Source organism: Nyctibius grandis, chromosome 19, assembly GCF_013368605.1.
Source record: "Nyctibius grandis isolate bNycGra1 chromosome 19, bNycGra1.pri, whole genome shotgun sequence".
Taxonomy (NCBI): Eukaryota; Metazoa; Chordata; class Aves; order Nyctibiiformes; family Nyctibiidae; genus Nyctibius; species Nyctibius grandis.
This window is the reverse complement of record NC_090676.1, coordinates 8,356,642-8,370,590: the sequence shown is the minus strand read 5'-3', so window position 1 is coordinate 8,370,590 and position 13,949 is coordinate 8,356,642. Positions and strand designations below refer to the sequence as shown.

The following is a 13,949-nucleotide window of genomic DNA, read 5'->3' as shown; positions in this document are numbered from 1 at the left end:
TACCAGATCAGCTGATCCCACAAAATCCCATTCTGGAGAATCAATACTAGGAAAAGATGCTTCCAGATAACGTGGATTGAGTTGCTGGCTCATTTGCAGCAGGTGAACTGCAAAAGCAGCACATATAACAGACAAATCCCTTTGGGTTCTCCCAACTTGATGATACTGGGAATGTATTAAGTCTCCCAGGATCAGGCTCGTAGCTCTGGAATGTAAGTTCCTGTGCTACTCAACTTGCAAAACACAAAACCCAATTCAAAAGAAAGAACAGGTAGAAGATCGCTCTCCCTTGCTAGTGCAGAACTAACTGTTCAGCATCATCCTGATAAGCCTGTTTCCTGCAGTCTGTTTCTAGCAGTCCTACACGTTAGGCTTCCCATCATTTCCTGCGGGTATCATTCTGCAATGTTTTCCATAAATTCAGTTTAAGTTTCCTGCCATTTCCATCTGGTAGATGTTCTGAATTATGAATCTCAGATTATTCAAAAAAATTAGTTTCTATCCTGGATGTTCATACCAATAGCAGCTCTGCACAATTGTTACTTAGCCAAGCACAGCGTATCTGTAAGTGCGCCTGGGATCAGCCCTCCTTACGCCTTTCTCTTGTCCCCTATAATGAAGTGCTGCAGATACATACCTGATACTGGCTGTTCTTACGCTTCCAAATAACGAAAGCTCATCAGCACTATAGTCAGCGTTTAAAAAGTCAAAACTTTCCAGTACTGTCTCCACCATTAAACTTTCCATAGATGAATGTTTGTGATGAAGTGTCTTTAGCTGTTGATGGAACAGGAGGAAAAATATTGTTACATGAGTTATCAAGCCATTTGTGCATGAGTACTTTGCTGTTTTTCAAATCCCTTTTAATAACAGATCAATTTGCTTTTCTGATTTCATTCTTAACACATCAGGAAAGTTAACTCTTGGTACATCACTGTGATCACAAAATACTGTTGCTAATTAAATTCAAAATATGCTTCAATATTAATCTGTCTGTATTCCTCTTTGGATTTCCATGCCTGTTAAGGTTGGTGTGAGAGCTGTTTTTCTCTGCATCTTCTGCCATTAGTGCTATTTTCACTTATTCCCTGTTTCAGATCTAGAGGGAGCATTCTTAGGGGTCTGTTGCATTCCAGCGTAGTATCCAAGAACTTCAATATCATTAGTGGATTTCATGGAGCCACTAACTTTCTCCCCCTTGGAGAAGCTGCTTTAAGAGGACTTGGCTTGTTTTTTTTTTTCTTTTTAATTTCTATTTTTAAAGTGGCTGCACTGGAATAGGAAGTAAGTGCAGTTTTGTTAACATCATTTATTATTCCACACCTTAGATGAAGTCTTACAGTATCTTATCTCCCAAGTCTGCACACTGGCCCCATGTATTACAATGCTACCAAATTTGGAATATAGCCCACTGCTTTCAGAAAACTCTTCTCCAGGACCTTTCCTCTAAAGAAAGAGATGTTTTCAGTGTCATATAACTTGTCAGACAGACTGAACTGCCTGCAAAAGCTAGGTGATCCTGGAGAAACATTAGATTTGATGAACTGATGCAGTCATCTCAAGGTACTAAATCTGAAAAACATCAAAAAAAATAAGAAGCAAACCAAAATGCAGAGGCTCTGACATACAATTCAGATTCTGCTTAGCCCAGACTAGTTTCCACTTTGACGGCATGCAGTTTCTTAACTTCTTTTTCCAGATTATTGATCAGCACACAGCATTTGAAGGCTGTCTCCAAGAGCTGCTGTGCAACACAGCGCTCACAGCTGCCTGCCCTGGGCAGTGCCTGACCCCTGCCGGCCAAACTCACCTTTTGGGAACATGCCAGCGACACGTCATTAAGTCAAATCTACCACATGGTCATGGAACTTCTACACTTTGAGGAGTAACAATGGAAGCTACACCATCTACCAAGAGTGAACCACTACCATACCTTTAATTTATCCCTCAGAGATGAAACCTGGTATTCCAGTTTCTCCAGTTGGGCTTGTCCCACATCGTGTAATTTCAGCAAGTTTAACACTTCTTGAAGAGTCTTATCAATTGATGTTGTATGTCCATCTAGTTTTAAGTTATTTGCAGCATTCAAGCTTCTCTGATTAATGTCATCTTGCTCTGTCAGACAGCGATTTCTGGTCTGGTTGAAAGAATCTCTACAACCTTTGTGACGATTCAGAAAACCAGATGGGTTATTTGGAAATCCATCCACACATGGAGTCTTCTTCAGGATATCTAGAGTTGTGTGATTTGGAAGAGGATGCTGTCGCTCTTCTGCACAAGTCTCTTGAATAATCACCGATGGCAAAGTCCTATGGTCTAGAGCTGGAGTTGTATTTCGGGATTCCATCCCTTTCTGATCCTCAGAGCTGAAGGAGTCTGCCTCACTTGTCTCTGCAGGATTGTGAGGCTTGCTCCTCCCAGGTACATCAAAATCACAGGCAGCCAAGTAGGTCAATATGCTGGGAGGCTGAGCTTCATCACTTACATCCCCTTGGTTCTGCCTTTGTTGCAAAACGGACTGCAGCAAACAAGATTCATAAGTGAGCACGTATACAACTGAAAAGCATGAGACACTGCCTAAGACAGAGAACTCTGGTTTCCTGTTCCTGGAAACAGATGCACCCAAACTGATCAAAACCACAGGGCTCCTCTGCACAAGGGAGCCAGGCCAGCACAGACTGGACAAAAGAAACTATTGAAACAAAGTACTAAGAGCCTACTGGATGAACTAAGTGGAGCAGTAGTAACTGTGCTTTAGATCTTTCAGATGAAGGTTATCAAGACAGCTAAAAAAATTATTTCTTGAAAAAAAAAAAAACCTTGCCAAGCAGATTTCATGTTACATCAGCTCAGAACAGGATGTGAATGTAGTGGATAAAGGAAATGTTCACTTTTAAGAGTCCAGCCTACCCTGTACAAATAATAAACCTTTCTGAAAACTACATATTCTGCTGCCTTGGTGAGGCAATGCCAAACCTGACTTAGACCTGATGTTAGGGGAACAGATACGTGATGTTATCAGTATTTCAGATGTATGGCAGAATTAACAGGATCATGTAAAACAACCACTAAAATAAAACCCTCTTGAATGAATGAGAAAGAAGACAGGGTTTTCTATTCCTCCGAGCTACACTTGGCAAAAAGTGGGGTTGAGGAAGAGGAAGGCTTGTTTCACATAGCACCTCTAAGGCACCATTCTCCTCCACGGCTACAGAGACAGATTGGTTCCTAGTTTGATTCCCACCATAGACTATCAGAGCAGATGCCCACACCCCTACCGTTCTGCCTGCCAAGATGAATATCTGGCAGGGTTTTTTTCCTTTTACAAAATCTAAAATGGAACTCAAAAGAATAGGGGTTAGGAGAAAAAAAAAAATAACGAAGCCCCAAACTAAACTGCAATGGCCTTGGAGTGCTATGCTTTTGCATTTCTGAGTGTGTCCTCCAATAGCCTAATCTAATCCAAAAATCAAGTCCTAGGTCTGTGCTTTGCATTTTGCTTTCCTTGGCATACTCACCAGGTAGTATTTCTCTCTGAAGCTGGGAGTATTTGGTGGGGTCCAGTTGTATAAAGAGCTCTTCCTGCTACCCACAGAAAACTTGGCAGTGGTTCCAGGTGACAAAAACAGGTTCTCTGTGTCAAAGGGGCTGTAGCAGAAGACATAAAGGCCTAGGTGTCAGTAAGACCAGAAAACACAGAAATGTTTAGCAGCAGGAACAGCTGTTAGAATTTGAACTGTGATATTTAGTAAACACAGGGAACAAAAGGAAAGAGAGACTGCCTCTCTGAATAATATTTTGATTGCACCAGCAGAGAAAGAGGTGCAGAGAAAGAACTTACACAGAATTCTCAACACCCTTTAGACAGAGACCTGTGCCAGTGTCTTTGGAAGAAGAGTCCAACAGGCCAAAAGTGCTCTCCGTCCTCCTGCAATGTCCTACACAGACACCGGTGCTGGCAAGTGCAGCATAGGCTGCTTGCTGACAGTCACTGGGCAGCTAGCGAGACGTACACCATACCCAATAGAACACATGTAATAAAGGAAAACTGTCATTGATTTCCCTCTTGCAGAGCACACACCACCTGGAAAAGCCACTAAAAAAACACTTCATCATCCTTCAAATATCAATAATGAACTCCTTTGGCTGGCAGAGGAAGCTTCTGCAGTGGTATATGCCAAGTTATGTGTTCATATAGTCATGGATGAGCCCAGTTACAGCCCCAGAGGACACGGGCTATGGTCTACAAGAGTTTGACAAGCCCTGCTCTAACGACTTCCTAATTACCTACTACATCACAGCCATTAGTTTCCCAACCTCTTTGCAACGCAGTCTAAGGAAACGTGGACAAACTGTCTCCCAAAATGCAACTCAGCTAACCAGGAGAGGGAAAACATATTTAAAGTTAAGGAAAGCAAGTTTGTTTTTTTCCTCCGCATGTTACTTTTGTTCCCTACTGATATGCCTCATGGCACCAAAAGAAAGTATGTTTTCCACTTAAGCACTGGCATTTTGAAAAAAAGTGAATGTTTGTAACAAATGTGTAATCTCATAGATATGAATATAATGACCAAACAGTAGGATAAAGTCAGCTGCATTTAGCTGTACAATATAGAACCACTAGAAGTCTGAAAAGATCCAAACAATAATTAGGACTAATCAATTACAGGGAAATGAACTTCTGCTCTCTAGCAAAAGTTGAAAAGCAGAGCTCCAATTCTCTCCAGCTTCTCATGTTGCACAGGGACAATTCTCAACAGCATCCTGCAGTGCAACACACCCCTGTCTCCCTCAGCATGGAGGTAACGCTCTGTGAGCTCGCCTAATACAGGTTAATTGGCTAAATTAACCAGTGTCACCCAGCTGGGGTTCATCTAACAGGCCAGTTCCATGAAGTCACATTAACAACCATCTGCATTGTCTCACTGTGCGGAAAATAAATCGAGTTTCTGACAGTAAGAGCCTTTTAGCCAAAGCCTATGTTTACTGATGGAAGCAAATTACTCCCACCCATGGCATTTCTTAAGAGTCACAGGGATCCATTCCTCAGATTTTTCATTTTTAGCTTTTAATATAGCAATGCAGTAATGCAAAATGATACTTTGGAGGAAAGGGACAGGAATAATAAGCTAAATCTGTTTTGCCTCTTTGACAAGGACTAAAATGCTCTAGCAAAACACAGCTATTCAGCTGCCCTCCAAACAAGCACACACTCCCTGTTACTGCCAGATGACAAGTTAAGAGAGCAAAGCGAAGGGTGAAGAAAAGAATGAAGTCTGCTCTAAAGCATCTATTATCTCTTGATTGCAAGCTCTTTGGGCATGATCCCTCATCTTGTTCCACATTTGTACAGCAAACAAAACATCATACTGGGACAGATCTATGAATCCATTTCTCCCAGCACCTTGACATTGACAGAAGCCAGTAGGGGATATTCAGGGGAAACCATAGGAAATAAGTCAAATATAGTAGGCATTCCCCAGACACATACTCAAATTTGAGGCAATCCATAGCTTAGATCTGTCATGCACCAGACTTTGCAAACAGACTATTGCCTTTAATTGTCACACACTTCTCCTTAGTTTGTCTAGTCACTTCCTGAAACCATTGACACAAAATCTCTGTGTAGGTCAAAAGCATGCAGAAATTTCATTATTTAACTTTATGTTGTGGAACAAGTACTTTGACTTGGAGGGGTCTCTATGGCTGTACTGAGAGAAATGGTGGCTAATCCTTTCCTTTCCACATTCCCCACAGCGAACATCTATATGCCTGTGCAGTATTACCCATCAACACCTTTTAAAGACTGAATAATTCTATTAAAAAAATGGAAGTGGCCCCACTTCTCTGATCATCTCTGTTGTCCCCATTCTATTTCTATATTGCCAAACACGTTGGCCTTTCATTGTGACTACTTACAACATTGGCATTAAATGCACAACACTACAATGCCACCATTGTTAAGGCCAATGTAAATGCAGCACATAACTCTCCTTCAGCTTCCCTTAGCACCACTGCAGGATGCAGTGTTCACGTCCAAAACACACATGCCCAGCCTGACCTTGAAGGGGTTTACAATTCATCAGAGCTCATGTTTCCTAGATTGAACCTCCCATGACATCAGAAGCTTTGCATCTGCACACATTCAGAGGCGCCTTGGCCTTGCCAGCACTGAACGTGGATTCCCAGTGAGATATTGTCATAATCACCAAACCTGTGGAGGGATGAAATACTCGAGATTTCTACCATTTCCCTCACCCTGCTGCATTTTCCTGTTGGGTATAAGGAGGACACTTCCTGGTTTATGTTCTCAGAGGAACATAAGTAATCAGGTAGAGCATATAAGAGCTGAACTCATTTCAGTCTTCAGCCCCAGAGGACCTGCATTCCTTTCTCCCACTGCCAAGACTGTGCGCTAATCACTCCCCGTCTGTCCAGTCCCTCCGTGTATTAAATACCACCCGGCCAGAAGGGCTCTTTGTGGATAGACCTGTCTGAATCCCACTACCAAGCCTGTGAATCCAGACTTGCATTAACACAAAAAAAAAAAAAACCAAAAACAAACCACACCGCAATCTGGTCAACTGGACTGGACTCGTTGTTAATCATGAGATTTCTTTTTTTCCCTATTGAACACAGGTAAAGATGCCCATGCAATTTTAACAGTGTGATTGTTGTTAGGTTTCTCCTACCCACTAAAGCACAATAAGCACCAGTTTCAAGGTTAGTACAGCTTATCACAAGACTAAGCTATGAAACAACACTTCCATCAAAAGCAGAGATGCACTGATGGACTGCTGCCTTAAGAGATATGCATGAATAACTACTTGTTCACATAAGTTTTCATCTATAAGAGCAAGACTGTCAGTAGGTATGTATCCAAAGACACAGACTTTCCTTTTTTATTCTCCCTTAAGGTTTTTTTCCTCCTACTCCATGAACCCTTGCGAGACAGGCAAGCACAGGCTCAAAGCGGGCACAAATTACAAGAATAGTTCTGGCTGGCTGGTACCCTTAGATCCCAGTACGGGGTGCTAACTGAAGGTCTGAAAAGAGAATACAGGCTTTCTCTTTGTCCTTCATGTGAGAGACAGAATTCAGACTGCTGTTTAGGTTGGCAAAAAAAGCAAAGTGTTCTGCCAAACTGGCCAACGAAGCTGTTCTGCAACAGGCCCAAGCTCATTCGCGCTCCTCATGGCATAATCTATAAAGGAGTGGAAGGAACTTTTGTTAGGGCCCAGAAGACTAGTGGCCTATTTAAAGAAAAGACACATTTAGAAGTGGAAGAGTGATCTACCCTTGGATTTCTCACAAAGCAGGTCTAGATTGAAAGCTTGCCTCTCAGGGAAGTCTGGGCAAATCAGCTGGATTTGTTTCATCATTCTTAAATCAAAGAAAAAAGCAGCTGTTATTTTGAGTGCTCTGCCTTTGAAAATAGAAACACCCTGAGCTATCACCACACAGCTTCTCTTTTCTGTAAACAGCTTCAGCAAACAGGCTGTCAAAGAGGAGGAGCCTGCCAGAAGTGCTCTGGAGAATCCACTTGGTAGGATACCAACGCATTTCACAAAACTTAAACACAGCAGAGACATGCAGCCAGAGTTTTCTCATATGCTGAAAAATTCCAAGTGGGGATTAACTCCCAAAGAAAACGCATCACCACTAACCCTGCTCCCAGCCCAGCTGTTGCCAACTCTAAAAGGTGGGTGATGGTTGTCCCAAATGCCATAGAAGTGCTCATCTTGCCCATCAAAAGCTATGCTCTGAGCTGCAAGCTACTGCAACAATCGTCAACATAATTTAAATCATATTTTTTTTTAGAAAATTTAGTCACAAATATAATTTGCTTTGGAGATTTAGGCTGTTGTTATCTGAGAAACTATGCAATATCCCAGAACAGGAAGGTGTTTTCCTCATATGGTCCTTTTGGAAGAACAACTTATGTGCATAATTATTTATGCAAGTTATTGACGGTGAGGAAAGGCAAGCAAGTAGATCCAGCAAAAGTAATAAAGTGAATCTGTTAGATGCCATTTGTGTGGGTTAACAAGAAAGCAGAAGGGATCTCTTCCACACTCAACTACAAATGTGCCATCTGCAAAAACAGATTTTATACCCAGTTCAGTAAAGGAAGTATGTCTCCCTCACTGCACAAGTGTAGCTTCTTAAGGTGTCTGGCTTGAAGTCATAGGGAAAAAGGACGTCCCTTATAAGAAAAGCATCTCTGTAAGCAGAGGGTTCCTTTCTGCTCCAAAACTGCATATAGAGCTTTTGATCATTCAACATCTAGATTAAAGCCAATGAAAGTTTTGGTGGCATGTGTTTGTTACAGGGTGAGAGATGACAAATTAAGGCATCAGACTTTGCTAAGGATATGTAACAGCCTATATATCCCCCTGTTACCCCTTTTCTCTCCTTCCTTCCCCAATACCTTGACATGTGAATATCAAACAACAGGATACTTTAATGTGCCTTCATTTAAAAGGCCTAAGAGCTACTTTTACTTAAAAAATATATATATATATTAGCTTCAATGACTCTACCATGAATGTTTCTGCTTTCAGATTCAAATGGGAATACCTACGTAACTTGGCATGAGTAAGAGGAAGTTTCATAGAGCATATAATGCAAGATCACAGCAAGCTTCTGGAATGACGCTTTGTTACCCAACTAATTAGTGGCTCAGCTTCTCAAGTAAGAAACAGAGGCCTCAAAAGTCTCAAAGCAGCTGCAGCACCACACCAAAACAAAACATATACTAACGCCCATTGTTAGATCTCAAGAGGAAAAAGTGTCATAAACAACAGGTGTGGGCAAAACTCTGCTGTGTAAGTTTATTCCTCATTGACTTAGAGGAATGTGTGTGTTTGAAAATAATTTTCAGATGCTGTTGCCAAGACTCATGTTTCTGAGTACAACTGCATGTACAAGTCAACAATAAATGTCAAGAACCACAGCATACACAAAAAACATTCAGAAAATAGTATGTTGATTAAATAAAGCTTTTCTTTCCCCAACCCAGAAAAGCAACCTGAAAACTGTTTATCGACACTTGAACAGTAATTGCAACAAAAAACCTTTGTGGCATTTCTCCTATTGGTGGTTTTAAAGACTGTGACAAGGTTTAAGTCAAACGATGCTTCCAAAAGTAATTAAAAATAGAAACAGAGTATTAAGACCTGAAAAATCAAGTCTGATTGTAAAATACATTTGGCTACTTTACCCTAAGGGCAGGGAAACTTTTCTCTTACTGAAAGATCTGTTTGGCTCCTGTGCACATTTGGCACACCACACATTCAACACATACAAGATTTTTTATTTTGGGATAATTTTTAAGAAAACAAGAAATCAGCATGGCCAGAGAAGAAGAGCTGTATAAGGCTGAGCCACAGGTGAGCCTGGCCTGCAAGACATAGCTCCCAGCCCTTCCTGATCTAAACATTGTTCAGTTTCTGCTTTTCCTGAAGAGCACCTAGATCCACAAGCCATCACAAAGTGGCCCTTCAAGAAGGTCCTTACCATGAAGGTGTGTTCACATGCCTCTGCCATATTAGGTTGGCAAGAACTAAGGACTGCAGTGAGCCATAGGAAAAAGTACAAGTGAAGAGTGCTCATTGTTTAATTGGGCACTTCGCTAAAATGGCTGGATTTGACCCTTGGACAGCAGTAAATGGAAACAGGTTAAAAAGTTTTGATTTGTTATAGACAAGACTCTCAGTATGGACCAACAGTCCCATACAGCAGAAAAAATAGTACTACCTCAAAAATCTATGGCAGTATGTCTAGAGTGAGGAAGAAGTTCCAGTGCAGCATCCACAAAATTGAGAATTTTCTTTTAATAACATCAGTAATCCACTACAAAAATCAATTCACAAATTTAAATTATAAAGCAATTTAACAAATCACAGGCACCATGAAAATACTCAGCTATTTTAAAAGTGCATCTGTAACCAAGCTTCCCTGTAGTGCACAAACAGGCCTTATATCGATAACTGTAATCATAGTGCAAACACGAAGGTGCTAAGTCTTTGGGAAAGCTTCATTTTTACCAAGTTATAGCCTGGTAACAGTGATTGTCATAAAATTTCAACTACATACTTTTTCATTGTGCCCAGAAGCTGCTATTTTCCATTTCATTTCATCGTCTTTAAGATTATTGTTCCTGTTTTATGGATGTACATGCATTGCTTGGAGCTAGACTTGAATGCTCATTCTGAAGAGTAGTAAGCTAAGTAAAAGCCTATAGTCAGTTAATGTGGCTAGCCATGGCTCTAGTAACATCAACACAGAGAACTGCAAGGTCACAGAAACAGCTTCTGCCCCTTCCCCCCTCCCTGAGTGTTGGTCCCACAGCGTCAGAGATGAGGCACAGTAGCTGGGGTTGCTGTGAGGAGCATGTGGCTGCTATCTACCCTGCACCTGCTCTGCGAATAGAAAGAGGACTGTGATGTTGAATGCTACTAAGTGACATACTTAGAGGCCTTACATTTATTTCAAATGCTTAGCTCCAGCTTTTTTCATTTGAAGCTGTACTTACTTCCAGAGGACCTCCAGCTGTAGCTTGATGGTGCCCAGTTCAGTTATATCCACAATGATTGCCTGCGGCTTGGTTGTGAAGAAGTTTATGCTGTCACATGTCACGACACCAACTAGAATAGTGGCCAGTCCTCGCAGCTCTGTCACCTGCAGGGACAGACAAGCATATCCATTTTCATCTTACCAGACAATCCTAAGTCATGTGTATGGAAAGAAGAGCACCCCAGGTTCAGATCTGCTCCGAGGCCCGCAACAAACTTAAAGCCTTGATACTCAATTCTGGGCTCCGAAACTGTTGTGAGCCAATATCCCCACAAGGAATATGCCATAGATGGCTAGCAAAGAAGAAAGGAGTTCTATGAGTTGTGGAGAGACAGAGCTGTACAGCACTTCTGACAAGAGAATTTGGTAGACTGTGATTTTAAGAAAAATTAGTCTGAAATTCGGAAATTCTAGATCTGGTATATATACAAGTAGTTGTCATCTATAGTACAGAGTCTAGCTTGCCTACATATTAGAACACCACTGTCATAAAATATATATATTACAGAGAAGCACATTAGCCTGCCTACACTAGACTTTTTCAGCTCTCAATTGCCTAAAGGATCTGGAAGCACAACTGTCTGCATCCACTGTGACCTTTCTAACTGTCCTGAGCTCAGCTGTGGACCAAAATCAGAAGTTGTAAGTGTCAGTTCTTTCCTCTAGCTCTGAAGGTAGCTCCAAGTTTGTAATCAATGCAGTTACAGGCCTGGGTTTTTTCCAGCCTGGCATTTTGCTTCTTCAGCTACTTAAAAAAAAAAAATCAGATCAAACATTTGCTATAAAAACATACTTCCAATTGAAGATCAAATTGTTCTAGAACCACACAGAGCATCAGACTCAGCACAGAACTTTAGCACAAGTGTCTAAAGTCCACTTTGGGAACTAGTTACATGCCTACCTCTCCTTTAAGAGCTAGAAAAAGTTTTGTTGCTAGGGTCCTCTTAGAACACTCTTTGGCACTTCTCAAATTATTTTTTTTTTTTTTTTAAACCTGCTGTGTATTGGTACTGGGTGAAGATCATTAAGTACAAAGTGGAAAGAGCAGGAGGGTGTGGAAAACATTAGTCAGTAGACTTTCATAAGCTGACAAAAATAGTAAAACTATCATTGTCATACAAAGTAGTACAAGTTTTTACAACTATTATGGGGAAACAGCCTCTCACCTGATCTTCATTGTGCAGTGGCAGCAAAAAAATGCATTAGAAGCACATTTCCAAAGGCTGTGCTGGCAACGCACCAAAGAGTCTCTCCTATGTAACCCAGTTCTTGCTGCCAGATAGGAGGGGAACATTGCAATGGCTGCTTTAACACAGCTGCCAGAACCTAAATCCCTGCACTGGCACAGTTTCCTAGCAGAATAGGATCCAGCACAGCCTTCAATCTCAGCTCCTTTTAGGTTGACAGGAGTCATGCTGCAGAGTCCAGCCCATGAAAGATGCCAGACTACAGTGGAAATGCTATTTAAGGATTAACTCCACATGCTAGGTAAGCGCCAGAACCAATGCCAGTGGCAGCTGCACAAGGGTCTACAAAAACTACAAGCCTCTTCCAAGGTGTACACACAATGTGTCATCTACGTATCACAGGCCAGTAGCACTGGTCCCCTACTATTAAAGATATGACCTCTTCCAAAGCACTTTAAGAAAAGTGTCAGAACTCTAAATAAAGTTATAAAGTACAGACAGTTTGTACCAGCATATAAGTGCCATCGATTCTTCGCAGATATGGAGCATCTCTGGAGTAAAACATGACAAAAGAACCTGCAGTACACCCAGATAAAGGGACATTTGAACTACACATTCAAAACATACACATGTGCAATGGTATGTTTTCCATATACATATTTCTCTTTTTTCAATAGAGAACAGAACTCCAGGTACTTAATATTCCACATGGGTGATATAATATATACATACACATCTTTTTGTGTCTACATCTAGACTTCACCCCAGAAAACCCCAGATATTTTTTCTTTTTTTCCCTTTTTTTTAAAAAAAAAAAAGACACCACATATACCAGAACGTGGGAAAGCAGTTACACTAATAGAGTTAGGAGTGCCAGGAGCAAAGGAAAAACAGAAGTAGATGTCTGTTCAGTAAGCAGAACATTGATTAACTGCCATTTTTACATGGCTAAGAAAAGAAAACTACTTAAGAATTTTGACAAACACTTGGTAGCCTAACAGGTAAGTAGCATGGCAGAAGACCTGTTAACCCACTGATTCCAATCCAACCATTATACACCACACCTTGATTTCAAACTTTTCATGGAGATTGGGTATAAAAATCTTTTCTTCCTCATCCCATGTTTGGCTGTCATCAGTCTCAATCTTGCCTTTCAACCTCCATTTTTGGCGCCCCAGTCGCACAAACACCTAGAAACCATGAAATAAACAGGATGTTGGGTCAACATATCCCAGAATGTTCCCTTCAGTCCATAGGCCTCACACTGTTCCAGTACCGCATAGGCAAAGCCATTCCTTTGATCACTATACATTTAGGAACTCGGATAAAGCTAGAAGATTGGAGGCAGGAATTCAAGTTGCTGGTTTTAACACCTTAACTCAGTGCCAAATGACACATCCCACCCGTTCTAGAAGAACTGCAAAACTACATTGCATAGCAAGTGCAGTGGTACTGAAATAAAAGGCACACTGGAATTCATTTGGAACTGTTAGAAGTAGGAGAGCAACTCAGTAAGACACTAAGATGCATTCAAATCATGCCAAGGGCAATCTTCCAAGAAACAGGCAGCAACTGTTACTTGATTCCAGGGCAACTTTGAAGACAAAGACCTGACATGTTGGTTTTGATAGATAATCACTGCCATCTTTTAAATCCTCCCATAACACTTGAATCACATCTTTCACTCTTCAGTCTCAGAGGGCAGAGTAACTAGCGAATGTGCCAAAGCACCCTTCTCATCAGAAGGGCGCACAGTTTTATCAGTCTGTTTCCTGCTCCCCTTGTACACGTTGCACCCTTGCTCTCCTGTTCCTCTACTCACAGCAGTAAAATAAAGGACAAAATGAATTGCTGTATACTGCACCTCATACTGGTCCCCCGGGCAGAGACGTGCAAAGCCCACCAACCCTGAAAAGAGAAGGAAAACTGCTAACACTTGTAGAGTCTTACAATGTCCCCCAAAGCCTCAGCTTGCAATAAGTGACGTGACACTCTGGCTAACACCCCCTTGCACTTAACTCTGTGCAGAAGCTATGTCACTAGCCCAAAACACTCAGAAGGACAAACTTTAATTGGGCTGAGGAAAGAAAGCTTGTCAGCTTTTGTACTCAAAAATAAAATATGATTGCAGACCTGTTTTACAGCACTGAAGCAAACAGAAGTTTGTCAAAGCTCTGTTCAGGG

At 41.4% G+C, this 13,949-nt stretch overlaps 1 protein-coding gene across 9 annotated transcripts in view; it reads right to left on the bottom strand.

The window, feature by feature from the left end:
- The window catches only part of RIPOR3 (RIPOR family member 3), a 52,885-nt gene that overhangs the window by 7,705 nt on the left and 31,231 nt on the right, over nucleotides 1–13,949 (bottom strand). For all 9 annotated transcript variants that reach the window (XM_068416382.1, XM_068416386.1, XM_068416378.1 and 6 more), the window contains 6 exons: nucleotides 13,630–13,673; nucleotides 12,830–12,955; nucleotides 10,538–10,683; nucleotides 3,519–3,648; nucleotides 1,934–2,518; nucleotides 638–777 (listed from right to left, as the gene is read on the bottom strand). In XM_068416382.1, coding sequence (XP_068272483.1) covers nucleotides 638–777; nucleotides 1,934–2,518; nucleotides 3,519–3,648; nucleotides 10,538–10,683; nucleotides 12,830–12,955; nucleotides 13,630–13,673 — 1,171 coding nt within the window. The remainder of the gene's footprint in view (nucleotides 1–637; nucleotides 778–1,933; nucleotides 2,519–3,518; nucleotides 3,649–10,537; nucleotides 10,684–12,829; nucleotides 12,956–13,629; nucleotides 13,674–13,949) is intronic.